The sequence below is a fragment of the Theropithecus gelada genome, chromosome 3 (assembly GCF_003255815.1).
Source record: "Theropithecus gelada isolate Dixy chromosome 3, Tgel_1.0, whole genome shotgun sequence".
Classification (NCBI taxonomy): Eukaryota; Metazoa; Chordata; class Mammalia; order Primates; family Cercopithecidae; genus Theropithecus; species Theropithecus gelada.
In genome coordinates this window covers 11592800-11612856 of record NC_037670.1, presented here as the reverse complement: position 1 = coordinate 11612856, position 20057 = coordinate 11592800, and the positions used below count along the sequence as shown (strand labels likewise).

The 20057-nt window shown below is 56.1% G+C and overlaps 1 protein-coding gene across 1 annotated transcript; it reads right to left on the bottom strand.

Annotated features, from left to right (window-relative positions):
- Positions 1 to 463: 463 nt before the first annotated feature.
- MYL10 (myosin light chain 10) lies at positions 464 to 16752 on the bottom strand. The gene is made up of 8 exons (XM_025380566.1): positions 16492 to 16752; positions 11676 to 11768; positions 11423 to 11524; positions 10499 to 10574; positions 9608 to 9712; positions 3452 to 3530; positions 800 to 848; positions 464 to 711 (listed from the first exon to the last, which is right to left on the bottom strand). The coding sequence occupies exons 1-8, from the start codon at positions 16567 to 16569 to the stop codon at positions 613 to 615; spliced, it is 681 nt and encodes a 226-aa protein (XP_025236351.1). The 5' UTR covers positions 16570 to 16752; the 3' UTR covers positions 464 to 612.
- Positions 16753 to 20057: the final 3305 nt, after the last annotated feature.

Below are 20057 nucleotides of genomic sequence, written 5' to 3'. Positions count from 1 at the left end.
CTATGTGTGTCCCGTTTAAGAAATCCTTGCCTACCCCCTAAACATCCCTTGAAGCCACCTCTTCCCTTCTGACGTCTTCGCCTCTAGCCAGCTCTTTGCGGCCAGTTTTCTCCCGTGCTTCTCCGTTCTCCTCCCACCGATGTCCCCACCCCACTTTTTGCCCCCTCCTCTGCCTCCCTCACTGCAGTCAGCAGCATCTTCCTGCCCAGGGACAGTTCTGGCTCTTCTGAGAATCCCTGGGACCAGCACAGCCTCTGGCACGCACTAGGTGCTTAATAAAAGCTCCATAAATGAAGGCAATATCCTGTGGCTTAGCTGGGAATCGTTAAAACTGTCAATTAGCTCTAAACACCAGCTCCTCGGGAACATTTGAGCAGAGCCAGAGAAACAAAAAAGTTTTGGAAAAACCAACAAGATAGGAATGTTTCGTTTTCTCCCTCACTGGAGCATTTACCGCACAAACTCAGACCTCGTTAGCATTATTTATTCTTGCTTTGTCCCCAACCATAGACAAGGGAACACTTTTTCCTGTGCCCGCCGGCTGCAAGAGCTCCCTGTCACACCCTGCAACAGTGTTTGCTGCCCCTGAACGCCGGGGAGACTCGTGATCCCCTAATCCTTCTCTTCACCATGAGTGATGACGTAGCACAGGTTTCTGTAGTCCAGGTTGCCGCACACATCTGGGGGGAACGCTGCAAACATCTGCTTGACCTGGGAAGGAGCAGAAAGTCAGCCTGCACCAGGCCAGGTGGCAGCCAGAGGAGAGAATCCGCTGTGATCCACCAAAATCCCAATTTACCTCCTCCTCACTGAAGCGGTCTGCCTGGGTCATAAGTTTTTCTTTGATGCTGTTCAAGGGAGAGACACAGTCATGTTCAGGGAAAGGGATATCCGGCTTGAACATGCAGACCCCAGGGGTGATGAGGGGCAAGTGGGGGCAGGGGGATGTCCTGGCTCAGGAGGCCAGGCTACTCCAATGGCCCAGTAGCCTCTGAACCTCGGTTTCCTCCTCCATGAAGTGGGCTTTCCTCCCAGCATCAGGTAGGGACCAAAAGAAATGACCTGGGGACCCCAGCATGGGGGCCACTCTGAACCTCAGTTTCTTTTTCTATATAAAGTGGGCTTTCCTCCCAGCATCAAGTGGGGACCAAATGGAATGACCTGGGGACTCCAACATGGGGGCTACTCTGATTTCCCATCATGCAGTATAACTAAGCTCTGTATCATTGAGGGGAGACACCTCAGGTCCCCCACCGCAGAGCCTCTTTTGCCTGATTCTGGACACACTGTTTTCTCCAGCTTGTGATGTTCACTGACATCCGCAAAGCGCTTTAGAGACGACAAGATGCTTGTGCTCTGCCAAGGGTATAGGAAGGCCTGTCCAGGTCTGTGTCCTCTTGGGCCTGCAAGGGACTGGTGCCCCTTCAAGTTTGGAGGGTCCTGCAGGGTTCTTAAGGGAGCTCAGTGGGCAGGGATGGTGTCAGACAGCTGAGCGGGGCCTCGTCCACCCACTCTGGCACCAGCTGCGGCAGACCTCGCTAAGGACCAATGCACATTTTCCATTATTTATGTTTCTGTGGGCCAGTCACAGTTTCCAGCTCTCCAGGCTGGGGACTTTTCACAGACTCTGTTTCAACCAGAGCCTCCGTCGTGGCCCGTCTGGCCTGCCTGGCCTGCAGCTACAGATCCAGGTCCCATGTCCCAAGGCAGTGTCTTCAGTTCCCAAATTAGGGCCCCAAAGGGTCTTTCCAGCCTTGTCCTTGAGAGCGAAGGTGGTTGACAGTAGAGGGAGGGCTCGGGGTCACTCCAGGGATGCCTCTGATGCTTCCCCAGGTCCCCAGGATGGAGGTAGGAGCCACAGACCCCGAGGGAGGGGTGAAGGGGAGAACTGTGGCCTGGAGCAACCCTCAGCATCCCCTCCCCATCCCAGGGGAGTATGTGACTCATGGTCTTGGAGTTGAGAACGTGTGAAACAGGACAGACCCTCTCCACCTCCACCCCTGCCGCATCTGCCCTTTCCCCCCACTCCACCTCCATATGTGAGAATCTCAAAACTAGCAAAACTTGCCTCAAAACCTGAAGGCCAGCAGCATTACAGTAATTGATCAGGAAGCCTGGGCCTGGGGAGGAATCTCACCTGCCCCAGGCCACCCTCAGGTCCAGCAAGGTTCTGAAGGGACTGCCTGGGCACAGCTCAGAGGTCAGCCCTAAATCCTGGGTCCTGGGAAGGCTGCCACTCCCCCGCCCACTCCTGCCTGCAATCCTTGGCTCTTTGCTCTCGTGTTGTCACTGGGTGGGGCACCCCTACCCTCACGATGGCAGCCCCAGTGCCTGCCGGACAGCTGCCTGCAGCCACTTCCCCTTCATACATTCCAAGTGAGCCGGTCACCTTCCCCAGTCCTTACTGCCCTCTTGCCCGAGGCAGTGCTGGCTACGATCTGGCTCAGTCCTCTCCCCAGACCCTGGATCCTATGGGCACTGGTCCCTGGCTCTTTGCTTATCTGTCTGCCCGACTCCGTCTCGACGGCCATGACCCTCCTGGGAGCTGCAACCCTCTCCTCTCCTTCTCCAGGCTGGCCTCCATGGTGTCCTTCCCTAACTCCTCCTCAGGTTCTCCCACGCTCCCAGGGCAGACAGAGAGTCCAGGGGCTAGGGTGTGAGCCTCTCCAACAGGCCCCACCTGCCACTCTGTGCTCAGTCTCCCCTATACCACCTCCCCCCACACCCTCCAACTGCAGCCAACTCCAAACAAATATGCACACTCCAAGCCCTGGCCCTCCAAGCTCTCTGTTCTCTCATCTAGAATGCTGTTCCCGCCCTAGCCTGGGCAACCCGTAGTCATCCTTCAAGGCCCACCTTTGCCCCCACACCCACCCCACTAGGAAGCTCTCTTGGAGTGACCCACCACTTGTTTTTTTTTTTTTTTTTTTTTGAGACAGAGTTTCACTCTGCACGCCCAGGCTGGAGTGCAGTGGCGCGATCTTGGCTCACTGCAACCTCCACCTCCTGGGTTTAAGCGATTTTCCTGCCTCAGCTACCAGAGTAGCTGGGATTACAGGCGCGCACCACCATGCCTGGCTAATTTTTTTTTTTTACTTTTCAGTAGAGACAGGGTTTTGCTGTGTTGACCAGGGTGGTCTAGAACTCCTGGTCTCAAGTGATCTGCCCACCTCGGCTTCCCAAAGTGTTGGGATTACAGGCGTGAGCCACCGCGCCCAGCCTGACCCACCACTTCTTATCCATTTCTACTTCCATGCACACACAGAGAAGGGGACACCAAGACCCAGAGAGGGGAAGGGACATCAAGCGATATCACTGGGCTGGATCCCCAGCTCCTGGCTTTTGGGAGAGGAGACTGGGCTGCCACCCATCCTGACCCCAGCCCGGAGCTGGCTTATTCCCCTGAGCCTTTGCAGGCAGGAAAACCCAAGGCAGTCAGGGGGAAACTTACACATCGGCCTTGACGAAACCTTTTCCTTCAGTGTCGAACACTTTGAAGGCGTGGAGAATGGTCTCCTCTGGGTCCGTGCCTATAAGCAGCACATATGGGGCAGAGAGAGAGGCAGGTGGAGAGGGTCCCACAGAAACAGGCACCAGGCTGGGCAGGGGCTGAGGATGGGGGCAAGTCCCACGGCCCCTGCACAGAGGCACAGCTCTGGGGAACTTCTTCCCCAACTTCCACTGCACAGCGAGGGCCGAGCTCACTTGAAGCAAGAGCAAGGAGGGAAACAGGTCATTGTAATCATAGACAAGGGTACCGCATATATATTTTTGTGAACAACGTGTGCAACTGTACATGGAGACCCTGATTGAGCATTTACTTTGTGCTTAACCCTTCCCTATTTTACAGATGGAAAAGCTGAGACCCAGAGAAGTTAAGTGACTTGTCCAGGGTCTCACAGCTAAGTCTGCTGCATGACCCGTGAAGGAGGGGGGCATGACTCTGGGGCTCACGCGTTACCCAGGCTGTGCACAAGACGTCGTGGGTGGAAGAAAAAGAGTTCTGTACATGGACGCCAAAAGGCTGGGGCTTGGGCAGTGGCATTGGAGGGGTCTGAGAGATTGTCCCGGCCAGAAGTGGGGTTAGGTGGGCCCACGGGCCAAGGGAGGGGGTTCGGGGGGCAGAAGTGAAGCCAGAGAAGTTCTGCTTTTATCACGTTCACAGCATAGTCTTGGGGAGAGATGTCATTAGAAGAAACGAATCTGATACCCACAACGGGATTGAATGTGCAGCCCCCGCATTGCACCAGTGGGAAACAGAAGCCCACAGAGAGGAAGGGTCTTGCCCAAGGCTTCACAGGCTGCGTGAATGACAGCAGGTGACCTGGCCACCCTTGCCTGGTGCTCTTTCCCCCTCTGTCACCGTGTCCCCCTTGTTCACTGTGGACGCGAGGGTGCCCCCTTCCTTTCTTCAGTGCTCAACCGTGTCATTGGTGAAAGGGGACAGAGATGGTGCTTGACACCCACCTCACAGGAGCAGCTAAGATAACATACCATTCATGGTAAGGTTTTAACAAACGTGTATCCATCAGGGCTGCAAACAAATCTGAGTGCTCTATGCCTGCAGCTTTAAGATTTTATCCCCTGGAGCTCTCAGAGCACCCATGGAGTAGATGTGGTCGTTTTAGTTTATCAGAGAGAAAACAGGCTGAGAGAGGTTTCATTACATGCCCAAAGCCCACTGATAAGAGAAAGGATGATTGAAACCCACCTCTGTGGACTCCAGAGTCCCCTGCTCCTTCTGCCACCCTGTGCTCCTGCCAGTCAGATTGGGTCAGGCAGGGCCATGTGCCTCCCCCATCAGACTAGGTCAGGGCCATTTGTTCCTCCACCATCACACTAGGTCAGGACCATCTGTGCCTCCCCCATTAGACTGGGTCAGTGCCATCTGTTCCTCCTCCATCAGACTGGGTCAGGGCCATCTGTGCTTCCTCCATCAGATTATATCAGGGCCTTATCTATGTCTCCCCATCAGATGGGATCAGGGTCATCTGTGCTTCTCCCATCAAACTGGATCAGGGTCATCTGTGCCTCCCCCATCAGACTGGATCAGAGTCATCTGTGCCTTCCCTATCATACTGGCTCAGGGCCATCTGTGCCTCCCCCATCAGACTGGGTCAGGGCCATCTGTGCCTTTTCCCTCAGATTCGATCAGGGCCTCATCTGTTTCTCTACCACTAGACAGGGTCAGGGTCAGCTCTACCTCTCCCATCAAACTGGATCAGGATCATCTGTGCCTCCCCCATCATACTGGCTCAGGGCCATCTGTGCCTCCCCCATCAGACTGGGTCAGGGCCATCAGTGCCTTTCCCCTCAGATTAGGGCCTCATCTGTTCCTCTCCCATTACACAGGGTCAGGGCCATCTGTGCCTCTTCCATCAGACTGAGTCAGCCATCTGTGCCTCTCCCATCAGATTAGATCAGGGCCTCATTTGTTCCTCCACCATTAGACTAAGTCAGGGCCATCTGTTCCTCCCCCATGAGACCAGATCAAGCCCATCTGTGCCTCTTCCATCAGACTGGGTCAGGGCCATGTGTGCCTCCCACATCAGACTAAGAACTAGCCAGGAGTGGGGCAGTGTCTGAGTCTCCAGGCATCTCTGAAACTGGCACAGAGTGAAAAAGCCTGGCACATGCTGGCCTCACTGGCCTGGGAACTTCTAGAGGGCAGAGCCATGGACTGCCTCTGGGCAGAGTGGCAGGAAGTTCGTGTGCCCAGCAGAGAGGCTCAGCCCAGAGCACAGCAGGGGCAGGGTTCCAGGCTCTCACAGCCTGTCCAAGCAGGCAGGGGTTGGGGGGTGCCTCCAAGCGGGTGAGGGTTGAGTGACCAGAGGCACCCACGTGGGATTTGCTTCCAAGGCCACAGCCTCCCAGGTTTCACTGATTAGTTGAAAATTCCCAGCGTCTTTGAAGAGGCCTCACTGCTTGGGCAGGTTTGTGGCCGGCTCCAGCCTGTCCCCCTGCGGACCATGCACATGGACTTAGCTCAGGCTCTCAGGCTCTCAGGCACCCAGCACAGCCCTGCCACTCCCTATTGCCATGGCTGGCAGTCCTCCCTTCCCTCCTCCACAGAGAAAACCTCTGTTCCTGAGACTGCAAACCTCATAAAATCTGCTACAGAGTGGCTACCTCCCCCCATCATCGTTGGGAATCTCATGACACAGTCTCCTCTTCCCAATTAGTGGGGTGAGGTGGCGCCCGCCCCAGCCCCCTGCCCTCCCGGCTCCTGTCCCCTCCCACCGGCCTCTCACGCAGTCTGGCCACGTCTGCACAACAGGCTCAGCCGGAGCCCCAGTCCCGGCGCCCCTGCAAAAATGAGAAAAAGCTGCAGCCCTGCAGCCCACACCAGGCCCTGGGTCACAGCTTCAGCTCAACCATGGACTAACACAAGCTTTGTCTCCATCTTCCCATCTGCGAAACAGGTTTGGGGCCCACCGTGAGCTGACAGAGTCCCCTCCCCTTCCCCTGAGCACTCCTGGAGGCCTCTCTAAACTCCTGCTCTGGCAGCAGGGCCCCTGGCCCACGTCCAGCACCAGGGGTGGCAGGTGCTCACCGCCTCACCTCCTGGGCTGGGCCCTGGGCCGTCCACTCTGGCAGAACCAGAGGCCACTTCCCCAGGCCCTCCCGCCGGCCTTTAACAGGCCTCCTTCAGTGACGTTCCTCTGGATAAAAGAATCAGGCCTGTCTGCTTCCTTTGAAGTTGCTGGCTAGAGTCACGCATATCTTTCCCACAGAGCATTCTTCTCTCCCGGCCTCCTGGGTTTCTGAGCTCTTCCAGGAGGCAGACATGGTCCTGGAAATAGGCCCCGACAAGCTGCCCGGAGGTGGGCCCAGTGATGCTCCTGATTCAGCTAGACAGCCCCACGTTCAAAGCCTGCTCCGGATGAGCCTGCCCTCCCCAGCCCTGGGTTTCCTCATCTCTCACACCCAGGCTGATGGCTGCCTTCCTTCTGGCTCTAGATCTGCTGGGACACGGTGCGTGGAGGCTGCTCTACCCCCCAGCAGGTCACAACCCATGAGAGTACTGATTTTTCACCCCATCAAACCTGTGATGTCAGGTCGGATCACCCTGTGGTGGACTGAATGGTGGCCCCTAAAAAGGTATATCCACCAGAAGCCGGGTGCAGTGGCTCACACCTGTAATCCCAGCACTTTGGGAGGCCAAGGTGGGTGGATCACGAGGTCAGGAGATTGAGACCTTACTGGCTAACACAGTGAAACTCTGTCTCCACTAAAAATACAGAAAAATTAGCCGGGCGTGGTGGTGGGCACCTGTCCCAGTTACTTGGGAGTCTGAGGCAGGAGAATGGCACGAACCCGGGAGGCGGAGCTTGCAGTGAGCCAAGATCACGCCACTGCACTCCAGCCTGGTTGACAGAGCGAGACTCCGTCTCAAAAAAAAAAAAAAGAAAAGAAAAAGATATGTCCACCAGAGCCTGCAAATGTCACCTTATTTGGAAAAAAGGACTTTGCAGATGTAAGTTAAGCATCCTGAGATGCAGAGATCATCTTAGATTATCCAGGTAGGACCTAAATCCAACGGCAGGTAGAGTCCAGGCGCTGGGGCTCATGCCTGTAATCCCAGCAGTTTGGGAGGCCAATATGGGCAGATCACTTGAGGTCAGGAGTTCGAGACCAGCCTGGCCAATGTGGTGAGACCCCGTCTCTACTAAAAATACAAAAAAAAAAAAAAATTAGCCAGGCAAGGTGGCGGGCGCCTGTAATCCCAGCTTCTTGGGAGGCTGAAGCATGAGAATCGCTTGAACCTTGGAGGTGGAGGTTGCCGTGAGCTGAGATTGCGCCATTGCACTCCAGCCTGGGCAACAGAGTGAGACTCCGTCTCAAAAACAAAACAAAATGAAACAAAGAGGCAGGTGGAGGGAGGTTAGATAGAAGAGGACGGGACCATTGACAACGAAGCAGAGATGAGAGAGGTAAAGCCACCAGAAGCTGGGGAGGCAAGGAATGGATTCTCCCCAAATCCTCTGCCAGATTTTGCACTTCTAGTCTCCAGGACTGTGAGAGAATACATGTCTGTTGTTTCGAGCCACCCAGTTTCACAGAATTTGTTACAGCGGGCTCAGGAAACTATTATAAGCCCATTTTACAGACCAAAAAACTGATGCCAGAAAGCAGATAAATCTGTGCAAGGTCAACCTAGGAGTCAATGGGAAGCCAGGGCCTGACCCTAGGCCTAACCAAGGCAGGGGGTCCAAGGGAGGAGGCCTGCCAGGGGCAGCCTGAGGGTGGGGGGCTGACAGTGCCCACCTCCCAGGGACCACTGCCCCAGCTGGCTCTTCCTTTTTTTTTTTTTTTTGAGATGGAGTCTGGCTCTGTTACCAGGCTGGAGTACAGTGGCCCAATCTCGACTCACTGCAACCTCTGCCTCCCGGGTTCAAGCAATTCTCCTGCCTCAGCCTCCCAAGCAGCTGGGATTACAGGCACCCACTACCATGCCCAGTTAATTTTTGTATTTTTAGTAGAGGCAGGGTTTCACCATGTTGGTCAGGCTGGTCTCGAACTCCTGACCTCAGGTGACCCACCCACCTCGGCCTCCCAGAGTGCTGGGATTACAGGCATGAGCCACCACGCCCAGCCTTGGCCCTTCCTTCTAACCATGGAACTCTCAAGCTCCAGGACGTCCCTATGGGAGAGCTCCCCTGGGGCCAGGACAGAAAGAGGACACAGATGGCCCCAACCCTCCACCCCACGCCTAATGCTGTGTCTCGGGCGGGTACAGTGGTCAGAGCCAGGGTTTGGAGTTGAGGTTCCATCCCGGCCACTTTTTGCTGGGGCATCTGGGGCAGGGTTCGTGACTCCTCTGGGTCTGAGTCTCTTCATTTGTGAATGAGGCTCCCTGATCCTTCCTCCGGGGGCTCCAGTGGCCACAGAAAAAGACAAGGGGAGTAACTCGCTCTGCATGAGGGTCGACCACAGCATCTTTTGGAAACACCTTCCCTCCAGCATCCTCTGCCTGTCCCCCCAGCCCCATGTGCAGAGCGGGCAAAAGGAGCCCACAGGTAGGAAGGTAGGGAAGCAGCATGGCTGGGGGCAGTGGGATGGGGAGCACTGTCCTGATGGTGGGCGAAGGGGTTAAAGGCAGGGTTTAGTTGTTGTTGTTGAGACAGGGTCTTGCTCTGTCACCCAGGCTGGAGTGCAGTGGTGTGATCTCGGCTCACTGCAACCTTCACCTGCCAGGGTCAAGCGATCCTCCCACCTCAGCCTCCAAAATAGCTGGAACTACAGGTATGTGTCACCATGCCTGGCTAATTTTTGTATTAGTAGAGATGAAGTTTCATTATATCACCCAGGCTGGTCTCAAACTCCTGGACTCAAGCAAACCGCCCGCCTCAGCCTCCCAAAGTGCTGGGATTACAGGCGTGAGCCACCATGCCTGGCCAAAGCAGGAGTCTTTACGGTTACCCCAGTCTGTGGTGAAGAGAGGGAAACTGAGGCAGGGCCCCTGAAGGTGCGTGCACCCGGGGGCTGGTGTCTGGGGCCACATCATGCTCCCACCTGTGGTGTGTGTGTGTCAGGCCCCCCACTTCCCACACACATCCCCCTGCCATTCCCCGCCATCCCCCAGGACTCCAAGAGCCTGGCTCACCCTTCAGCTTCTCCCCAAACATAGTCAGGAACACCGTGAAGTTGATGGGTCCAGGGGCCTCCTTCACCATGGCCTCCAGTTCCTCATTCTTGACATTGATGCGGCCTGTGGGAGGTGAGAGGTGGGGCCGCCCGGGAAGATAAAAGAGAACAGAGCTTGGGCCTTGGAGGGTCCCACAGAGCCTCCCCACTCCGCCGTCCCACATGTCCCCCACTCAGCCCTAAGGCCCTGCCCCCTCGTTGGGGGACTCTTTGGGGGACATTTGGGCCACAGTCAGTTTCTGGCTACCCCCAGCCTCATGAGATGGGGAGCAAGTCACTCTCATCCCCATTTTACAGGTGAAGAAACTGAGGCCCAAGAAGCTGCAGCTGAGGTGCACAGGGGCTGCAGGTTCAGGATTCCTGTGCCCCAGGAGGGGATCAGTGGATGCCTGGATGCTGGGATTCCCCGTGGTTCCAGGGGACACTCAGATTCCCAGGGGCTCAGGGCCTGGTTACGTCCGTTCCGCTACCTAAACCCCGCATAGGCAACTTCAGGCTCTTCCCTGGGGCCTTAGAGGGGGCAGAAACCTCAACCTGGGAGTTGGGTCTTTCCCTCCGACTCAGCTTCTCCCCTGCTCTCCTGGCCCCTGCCCACACCCAGGGCCACCTACACCAGGCCCAGGCCCATGCTGCTACTCCTGTCCCTGGAGTGTCCTCCCCTTCCCTGGCCGAGTCCTTCTCCAACCCCCCAGGAAGGTCTCCTGACTTTCCAGGCAGCGGCTGTGTTTCCCCTGTGCTCCCCAGCACAGGAGCCTCTCACGCCCACTGCGAACACTGCCCCGCTGGCCCCAGCTGCCCACTCTCTCCGGATGGCCCGGCCCTAAGCTCCCCCGGCTGCTGGCTCACCCACCCAGTGCGGCAAAGGTGTCCCTCAAGTCCTCTTTGTCGATGAAGCCATCGCGGTTCTGGTCCATGATGGTGAAAGCCTGGCAGAGACACAGGTGCTGAGTGGCCACCCACCCTTCCAGTCCCCGGCAAGGACCATCCTCCTGCTGACTGCTGCCCAAAGAGCCTCAGGGCAGGTCCCTCTGGTAGCCCAGCTGGGATGTGCTCCATCCCCAACCCCTCATTTCAGGCTCACAGCAACTCCAGTTTACAGAGAGGGAAACTGAGGTGCAGAGAGAGAAAAAAGCCTGGCCCCAGGTCACACAGCAAGCACAGGGTCAGGTACAGAGAGAGGAAGAGGCTGCCCAAGGGCAACAGGTCACACACCCAGGCTGTGGGCCATGGCCATGGTGTCCTGAAAAAATAATGTCATTGGCCAGGCATGGTGGCTCATGCCTGCAATCCCAGCACTTTGGTAGGCAGAGGCAGGAGGATTGCTTGAGGCCAGGAGTTTGAGACAAGCCTGGGCAAAATAATGAGACCCTGTCTCTACAAAATATTAAAAAGTTAGCCAGGCATAATGATGTATGCCTGTAGTTTCAGCTACTCAGGAGACTGAGGTGGGGATCGCTTGAGCCCAGGAATTTGAGGTTTCAGTGAGCACTGACTGCAATACTGCACTCCAGCCTGGGTAACAGAGCAAGACCCTGTCTCAAACAAACAAACAAACAAACAAAAAACTATGATCATGTAAAAATGTAGTAATGGACTGAGCGCGGTGGCTCACGTCTGTAATCCCAGCACTTTGGGAGGCTGAGGCAGGTGGATCACCTGAGGTCAGGAGTTCCAGACCAGCCTGGCCAACATGGCAAAACCCTGTCTCTACTAAAAATTCAAAAAATTAGCCGGGCATGGTGGTGCGTGTCTGTAATCCCAGCATCCCAGCTACTTGGGAGGCTGAGGCAGGAGAATTGCTTGAACCCATGAGGTGGAGGTTGCAATGAGCGGAGATCACGCTATTGCACTCCAGCCTGGGCGACAGAGCCAGACTCTGTCAAATAAACAAAATAATAATAATAATAATAGTAATAATGACATCTTCAGCCCCCCGAGACTGAGGACTGAGCCTCTGCCCAGCTCCTTGAGCAACTGGCATGCATTCCAAGAATCCTCACAACAGCCCCATGGGACAGCAGACCGACCTCTTTAAACTCCTGGATCTGGGACTGATCAAACATGGAGAAGACGTTGGAGCTGGCAGTGCCTTCTGCTCTTTTCCGAGCTCTTCTCGGTGCCTGCGAGGTACCAGACAACGCCTTGCAGCGGCCCCTGCCTCGAGGGTCAGCCCCCACCCCCTGTCTCACCTCCCAGGGCATCGCAGTCCAAAATGACTCTGCCCTCCCCGGTGCCCACAGCAGACAGACAAGGCTCCCCCTGAAGCCTTGCAGGTAATCAGGACGTTCTCCCAGCCCATGACAAGAAGCCTGCATGGCGTGCACCCCCACAGAGCTGGACAGCTGCTTCCTGGCCCTGTCCTCCGGGCTCCGGAAGGTGGGCGGCCAGCGCCTGCACTGCAGAGCAGAGGCGGGCATCTCTTCCTTCAGCCTCCCCATCTCCACCCCAGCATCCTCCACTACAGCTGGAATCTGACCTTATCACCACCTGCTAAAAACCTTCTTCATGTTCTCAAGAGAACAACTGAGCTCTTAGCCCCCCCCGACGGGATCTGCCTCTTGCCCCCTCCCGGAGCTGCTACTCCCTCTCACCGAGGCCCTCTGCTGTGTGCCACAGCTGCCTTCCCTCCCGGCGTTTGCCCCTGCCTGGAATGCCTTGCTCTGTTGGAATTCCCTGCTTGGAATGCCTTCCCTGTAGAATCTATGTAGAGACTCCTACCCATCCTGTAGGCTCAGCTCCCTGTCACCTCCTCCGAGAAGCCTTCTCCGACCCCAGGCCATTCTCCCCTCCCTGCTCCACTGTGAACTGTCACCCCCACAGCACGTATCACACTGTCCTGACGTATCTCTGTGCGTCTGTCTCCTCGACTAAGTGGACATCTCAGGGGTAAAACTCACTTTGCCCCATCTCTGGTCTCTCCTGTCCCCACCCTGAACCTGGTTCAAAGTGGGGATCAGCCAATGCTTGGAAATAGCTGCCCAGAACTCAGGGCCAACCTACGCAGCAGGCAAAGCAGGAGGCCACCCACGTTGAGTAGTTAGATGGTCTCCGGCCAGCCTTCCTGCCTCTGTGATGTCATGGTGTCTGGAAGTCCACTATTGGGCACTTCCTGAATGCCCTAGGTCCCCAAAACCCCCGAGGGTCCTGTCCCTCGGCAGCCATCCTTACAACCCCCACAACCCCGCTGTGAGCCCCAGAATGGGCTCTTGATGGGGGAAAAGAATTGCTGGATTCCAGAGGGGGAGGTGGACGGGATGGCACAGACATGGGCTCCCACCGCCAGCTCCTGTCTCCATCACAACCTGTACCACCCTCTCCTGCCAAGCCCTTGTCTACCCGCCCCCACCAGAGCAGAGGATTCCCCTCATCCCCTGCTCCCCACCCCCCAACGCCTGTGTGGTCTCCCCCGCCCCCAGTTCACTGCTGTCCCCACCCCTGCCCAGGAGCCCTCGACTGACGGGGGCAGAAGTGCCGGCTGACTTATAATTAGCTTTTACTGGGTGCCTTGTCTCTACTAATCCTTTGAAAGGGGGCTGCCAGGGCAGCCGGGAACGTTATGATGCTGTAAAACCTCTGTAATATTTATAAATCCTTTCAGACATCATAAAGAAAAGAACTTCCCCGCAGAGTTCATCTCACATAATTACATATACATTTCCTCCGATTAATAAAAAGTGATCACTTCCGTCTGTGGGAGGTTCTGCCCTTTCTCTGGCAGACCTGGCCATGGCCTTGGCGTCCTCAGTCCCTGCCCCCCAAGCTCCCAGGCTCTCATGATCCCCCTGGCTACACCCCCACCCTACAGTGTCCCAGAGCTCCACGACGGAGGGAGAGGTCATTTTCTCTACTGCGCAAGAGAGTCCTAAACCCTCGGGTCTTTGCAGCTCAGCTGTCTTGAAAATTCCTTTTGAGAACGGCCCCTATAAAATACAATTCCCCAGAGAGGAACATCTCAGGGAAGAAGGGGGTCACCCGCATCCGGGTTCAAAGCCTGGCGTGGCTGCTCCCAGCCTCTGTGATGTTAAGAAATTCACTTGTCTTATCTGAGCCTGTTTCCCCATTTGTAAAACCAAGAACATGTCGACCTCAACGCATCAGGACATGTATTAGACACATGCGGACCTCCAGGCAGGCCCATGCCCAGTCCTGGGGACCCAGGGCTGAATCAGGCCCCATCTTGGTCCCCAAGAAGCTCACAGTCCCGCTGGAGACAGGCAATCCATATAGGCCCTCAGGCAGTCAGGAGGTGACAAGCTGAGACTGACAGCCAAGTCAGAGCTCTGGGCCAAAAGGGACTAACTAATGAGGCAGATGAGACGCAGGCACAGAGGGACAGCTAGATTGATACCCCGCAGGGAGTCCCCAGGGGCAGGAGCCCAGGGCAAGTCCCACGTCACATGAGGTGCACAGGCAAAGGTGAGCAGGGGGACCTCAGAGCTCCAGAGGTGCCATGCTGTTGCGAACACTGACCCCCGGCCCTCCCAGGGGACCCGTGCCCCCAGAGCCACTGCCCCTGTGAAGCCCCCAGGCCCTGCCCACCCCGTCTCTCGCCACCCTCCTCTTCCTCATTCTCCAGCAGTCCCCACCAAGTTCAGGAATGCAGAGACTGAAATCAGGACCCACGTGGAGAGGAGTCCCAGTTGGGACAGGTCCAGGCACGGCATCAAGAGGGAAGAGGAGGTCAGACCAGGGACAACATGAGATCAAGGTCAGGAAGGTCAGTGAGAGGCAGGGTGAATTCAGGCAGGAGGTGAAGGTCAGAATCACACACGGAGTCAAGGTCACAGAATGAGGTCAAAGTTGAGAAATGAGGCTGGGCGCAGAGGCTCACGCCTGTAATCTCAGCACTTTGGGAGGCTGAGGCAGGTGGATCACTTGAAGTCAGGAGTTCAGACCAACCTGGACAACATGGTGAAACCCCATCTCTACTAAAAATACAAAAAAAAAAAAAAAAAAAAAATAGCCGGGTGTGGTGGTGGGCGCCTGTAATCCCAGCTACTCAGGAGGCTGAGGCAGGAAACTCACCTGAAGCCAGGAGGCGGAGGTTGCAGTGAGCTGAGATCAAGCCACTGCACTCCATCCTGGGCGACAGAGTGAGATTCTGTCTGAAAAAGAAAAGGAGTTGCGGATAAGGTCAGGGTCACAGTCAGGGTCAGGGGTAGGAGGGAGGAGACCGAAGTGCTGAAGCCAAAGACACAACAGCCACAGGCCTGAGCTCCCCAGGGAGGAGGTGGAGGTGAAAGGAAGGTGGCCGTGGCAGAGGCAGAACAACCCCAGCCTACCATGGTCTGGAGAGCTCCCTGGAGCTGCAGCTGGCCTGGGGATCGCTCAGAGATGGCCCTTAAATAGTGGTCCTCCCAAGGCCCCTGGCATGCACCAGGCTCAGTATGGAAGGTGATCCAGGACAGGATAGGGGCCTCCCTGCCAGGCACCTGCCTTGGGCCATTCAGAGTGGGTGGGGTTGGGGGGAATCCGTGGGTAAAAACCACGGACACAGGGACTGCCTAAGCCTCCAGGATCTCCGAGAGCCCTGGGCCAACTGTTTTCTCCAGAGCCAAGGGACCAAGGCCCAGGAAGGGGCATTTGGCCAAGGACAGAGAGTAAGTTGAGGCCGGCAACCCCAATGGGAAGATTTGGCCTTGAGTCGTCAGGGAGTGTTGCCCAGGGTGGGGTCAGCCATGCCGGCTGGGACCCACTCAGACTGCAGTGTGGCCCGACCTCTGGAGCCGTGGGACTCTGGGTGGGACATCACCCTCTAGGAGGCTCCGTGGTCTCATAGGAATGGGAGGGTGTGACACTCCCCGGTCTGCTTGTGGAGAGGGTTTCTGCACCAACCTGGCCCTCAGGGTCTCCTTCTCCCAATATGCCTATTATCAGGACCCCCACTATGCACCCCCAGGCCAGGGGACCCCCTCAGAGCTCTGAAATGCTCAATGAACAGAGAAAGCAAAGAGACAAATAAAAGAAAAATGGGATGGGCGTGGTGGCTCACGCCTGTAATCCCAGAGCTTTCAGAGGCCAAGGTGGAAGGATCGCTTGAGGCCAGGAGTTCAAGACCAGCCTGGGCAACATAGTGAGACCCCCCATCTCTACAAAATATAAAAAACAGTAGCCAAGCATGGTGGTGTGTTCTTGTAGTCCCAGCTACTCAGGAGGCTGAGGCAGGAGGATTGCTTGAGTCCAGAAGTTTGAGGCTGCAGTGATCTATGATTGTGCCACTGCACTCCAGCCTGGGCAACAGAGTGAGATACTGTCTCTTAAAAAAAAGGAAAAAAGAAAAATGGAGGTGACCCTGATGAGGAAGAACTGAAAAATGAGACCTCCATTCCACCCTGGCTTCACACACACACATCCATCCCCACCCGGCCTGGCCCCGCCCAAGAATTCTCTAGTACATCTGCCAAACAGAGCCCGCACCTGCCCTGGAAAGCCTCTCCTGTGTCTAGTGCAGCCCCAGCAGCCCCAGCTCGACCTCAGAGGCTGCCACTGTCCATCTGGGGCCCGCCACATCTGATCAGCTGCCAGGGCCGGCAGTGCTGGGTTCAGGCAGTGAGCCCACGGGTCCCCAGGGGCTGAAGAGCTTAACTGTCCCTGGAGCTTGCCTCAGGCCTTCAGGCCCGGGTACAGCTGATCCCCTGCCTTGGGGGAAGGGAATATCATCATCATAATAAGAAGAGCAGCTACTATACAACACAGAAGGTCAGGCTATGTCTTAAAACACGTATCCTCACATTCAGTCCATACCCCATTTTCTGGATGAGGAAACTGAGGCACACATGGGTTAAGTCACTCACCCAAGGCAGGTAAGAAGTGGAGTCAGAGGCCAGGCACAGTGGCTCGCACCTGTAATCCTAGCACTTTGGGAGGCTGAGGAGGGAGGATCACTTGAGGCCAGGAGTTTGAGACCAGCCTAGGCAACATGGTGAAACTCTGTCTCTACAAAAAAAAAAAAACTTTTTTAATTAAAAAAATATTCAGGCGTAGTGGTGAAGCGAAAAAGTTCCCTTATCCCCTTCACAGGGCATGCGATGGGGGTGTGGCTTGCTTCTTCTGTGACCCACTACTCAAACCTCTAGGGGGACCATGCAGACAGGCAGGCTATGGGGCTCCGACCTCACGGCAGCATCTAGGGGTGGAGGCTTACAGCTCCTGAAGCCCCCGTGGGCGTGTGTTACAGGATGCTCTTCCAGTTTTGCCATCTGTGGGTGGCTTGTATTCATCAGCTCAGTTAGACCCTCTGCCTTATCGCAAGGACAAAGGGCTTTCTGTATCCTGGGATTCTTGCCTTGATGCGTGTGAAAATTGGATCACACGTGGGCTTGGAGAATGAGTGCGAGGTTTTACTGAGTGGTGGAAGTAGCTCTCAGCAGATGATGGGGAGCCAGAAGGGGGATGGAGTGGGAAGGTGATTTTCAAGGTGCTCAGCGGCCAGACTCTCCTCCGACCATCCCCGGCCAAATTCCCCTGGGCATTTGTGTTATTCAGCCCGTCGATGGCCTGCCAGCATCTGCCAGTGCTGTCAGTGTGCTCTTCCCATCCTCTGCTCCTCTTGATGTCCAGCCGCCTGTGTGTGTGCCCACTAGGGTCTCAGGGATTTCATAGGCACAGGATGGGTCGGTGGGGGCAGGGTGTGGTGAGCCAGGGTGGTCTTGCAAAATGCAACATTTGGGCATGTAAACATGAGTGCCTGTCCTCACCTAGGTCCGTGGGCACAGGCCCAAGGGTGGAACCCTCGCCAGGGACCCTGCCTTTCTCTTCCCAGCACTTCCCTGTCCCCCCTCCTATATCAGTGGCACATGCCTCTAGACCCAGCTACTCAGGAGGCTGAGGTGGGAGGCACTCAGCCTGGACAACAGATCAAGGTCCCATTTCTAAAACAAAAAAAAGAGAGAGAGAGAGAGGGGTGGGGCCAGGACAAGAGCCCCTCTTTCTAGTGTTTCCAGAAGGAAGCTTCCAAAAGGTTCTGCTCATCCAAACTCTCCCCTCCTCCTGCTCCCTCCCAGTCACCCCCTACTACAGCTGACTGCGATGTCCCTGAGCTCTAGTGACTGAGTCCTCCTCCCAGAGCTGGGGCCAGGTCCTGCCACGATGCTGCACAGCCCGCTTTCTGCAGCAGGAAACTGTGTGCCTCAATCTCCCAGACAGGGCTCCTCTCCTGGTGTCCTGGCATTCCTCTCCAGGGAGACAAACCATACATTCCACAGGTGTTCAGCAGGCCAGGGGGAAAGGAGAACCCAGCTCTGGGGACGGGAGCCTGGATTCCAGTCCCAGCTGCCTGTACCTGCTGCAGAAAGCGGGCTGTGTGACCGCGACAGGTGCCTGCCCCTTTCCAGGCTCGGGCAGCGGGACAGTGGCCAGGCTGCAGGCTTTCCATGCCTGGTCTGTGAGCCTGGCCCTGGTGCCTCCTGGCTCTGGGCTTACAGAGGGGGTAGCAGACCTAAAACTCCTGCTTCCTGCCTCTGGCTTTGGCTTCCCGCTGCCCTGAGGCCTCTGCAAGCAAGGGCTCTTGCCTCCAGGCAGCACGCCAGGGACCGTGGCAGGGGCTCCCGAAGGCCAGGGACAGGCCTGAGCAAGTGGAGAGCCCCCCCGCCGCCTGCCCAGAGGAGGGAAAGCGACGATGGTGAATCACACCGGCTTACAAATTAGTCTGAGTGGATTTCCTCCCCTGGCCTCCTCCTTCATATGACCGGAGGGAGGAAGAACCGGTGAGAAATCTGGTAGAGACGTGAAAACCCCGGGGTGAGATGGTTGGGAGACGTTCGTTCCTGAGGGTTGGGAAATGTGAGGGTGCAGTGGCCTTGAGAAGGGGGAGCCGTGAGTTCTGCACCCCCCAGTGGGACCCTCAGTTTTCCCCATCTGAGAAATAGTGCCAGCAGCTGGGACCCCTTGAGGCTGCCATCGGGAAGCCTAGTGCCATTGGAAGGAGGTTGGCTTTGGGGTTATTGGCCTGGGGTTTGGAGGGCAGAGCCTTCTCTTGCCCCGCCTGCACCCCATGTAGATGGAGTCCTTGACAGAACTCCAGCCTCTCCAAGCTGCAGCCCCTTCACCCAGGTGACACCGCAGTGAGTCAGTTGTCGTGGCTGGGTCGCACTGTTTGACTCAACTGACCACAGGGCCAGGGCCAGGGCCAGTTCTTGGAGTCAGAGACACTCTGAGGAGTCTCTGCTCCCAGCCAGGGGACCCTGGAGAGCAAGTATCCTCTGGAACTGGAATTCCAGGTCTGCGTGGGGTTGAGTCAGAGAATACTTAGCACTCCTGGTTTCCAGAGGTAACTGAAGTTCTGGGAGTGGCCAAGCCAGGAAGGGAGCTTGGAACGAGCCCAGCTGCCTGGCAGGGGAACAGCTGTTCCCCAGACAACACTGGAACAAGCTGGGGAGATGCCTTCCCCTTTCAACCCTCACCCCTAATCTCCAACCTCTAACTCCTCAGGGTCAGCAGGCTGTCCCTGTCCTCCAGCCCCACGGCCCTTGACCCCTTCCCTGGCCAGCTACCACCCTGACTTTGGCTGTTCTCCAAATGCTTCCCAAAATCTCCTTCCACGAAGCCTTTGGCCACATCGCATGTTCCCCTACTCATCACAATCACAGTCTCCAGCCTGCTTTAGAACACCTCTCGGCCAGGCATGGTGGCTCCCGCCTGTAATCCCAGAGCTTTAGGAGGCCAAAGTGAGTGAATCACCTGAGGTCAGGAGGTCGAGACCAGCCTGGACAACATGGCAAAGCTCTGTCTCTACTAAAAGTACAAAAATTAGCAGGGCATGGTGGTGGGCACCTGTAATCCCAGCTGCTTGGGAGGCTGAGGCAGGAGAATCACTTGAACCCGGGAGGCGGAGGTTGCAGTGAGCTGAGATAGCACCAATGCACTCCAGCCTGGGTGACAGAGTGAGACTGTATCTCAAAAAACACACAAAAAACAAAAAACAACAAAAACAAAAGGAAGCCAACAGTGCTGCCTTCGGTCTGTGGCCAAAGGCCCAAGAGCCCCTGGCAAACCATTGGTGTAAATTCAAAAGACTTCAAAAACTGAAGAACTTGGAGTCTGATGTTTGACAGCAGGAAGCTTCCAGCACAGAAGATGAAGGCCGGAAGACTCAGTGAGTCTTCTTATTCCACTTTCTTCATTCTGCTTTATTCTGGCCTCACCGGCTCATTAGATGGTACCCACCCAGATTAAGGGTGGGTCTGCTTCTGTCAGTCCACTGACTCAAATGTTAATCTCCTCTACCAACACCCTCACAGACACACCCAGAAACAATACTTTGCATCCTTCAATCCAATCAAGTTGACACTTAATATTAGCCATCACACCTACCTACTGAATTTGAGACCCTAGGCCACTTTCTGACCCTCCGTGAGCAATCCCAGGCTGCTGTAAAAAATGCCTACAAATTCTTTGACCATGGAGAGGCG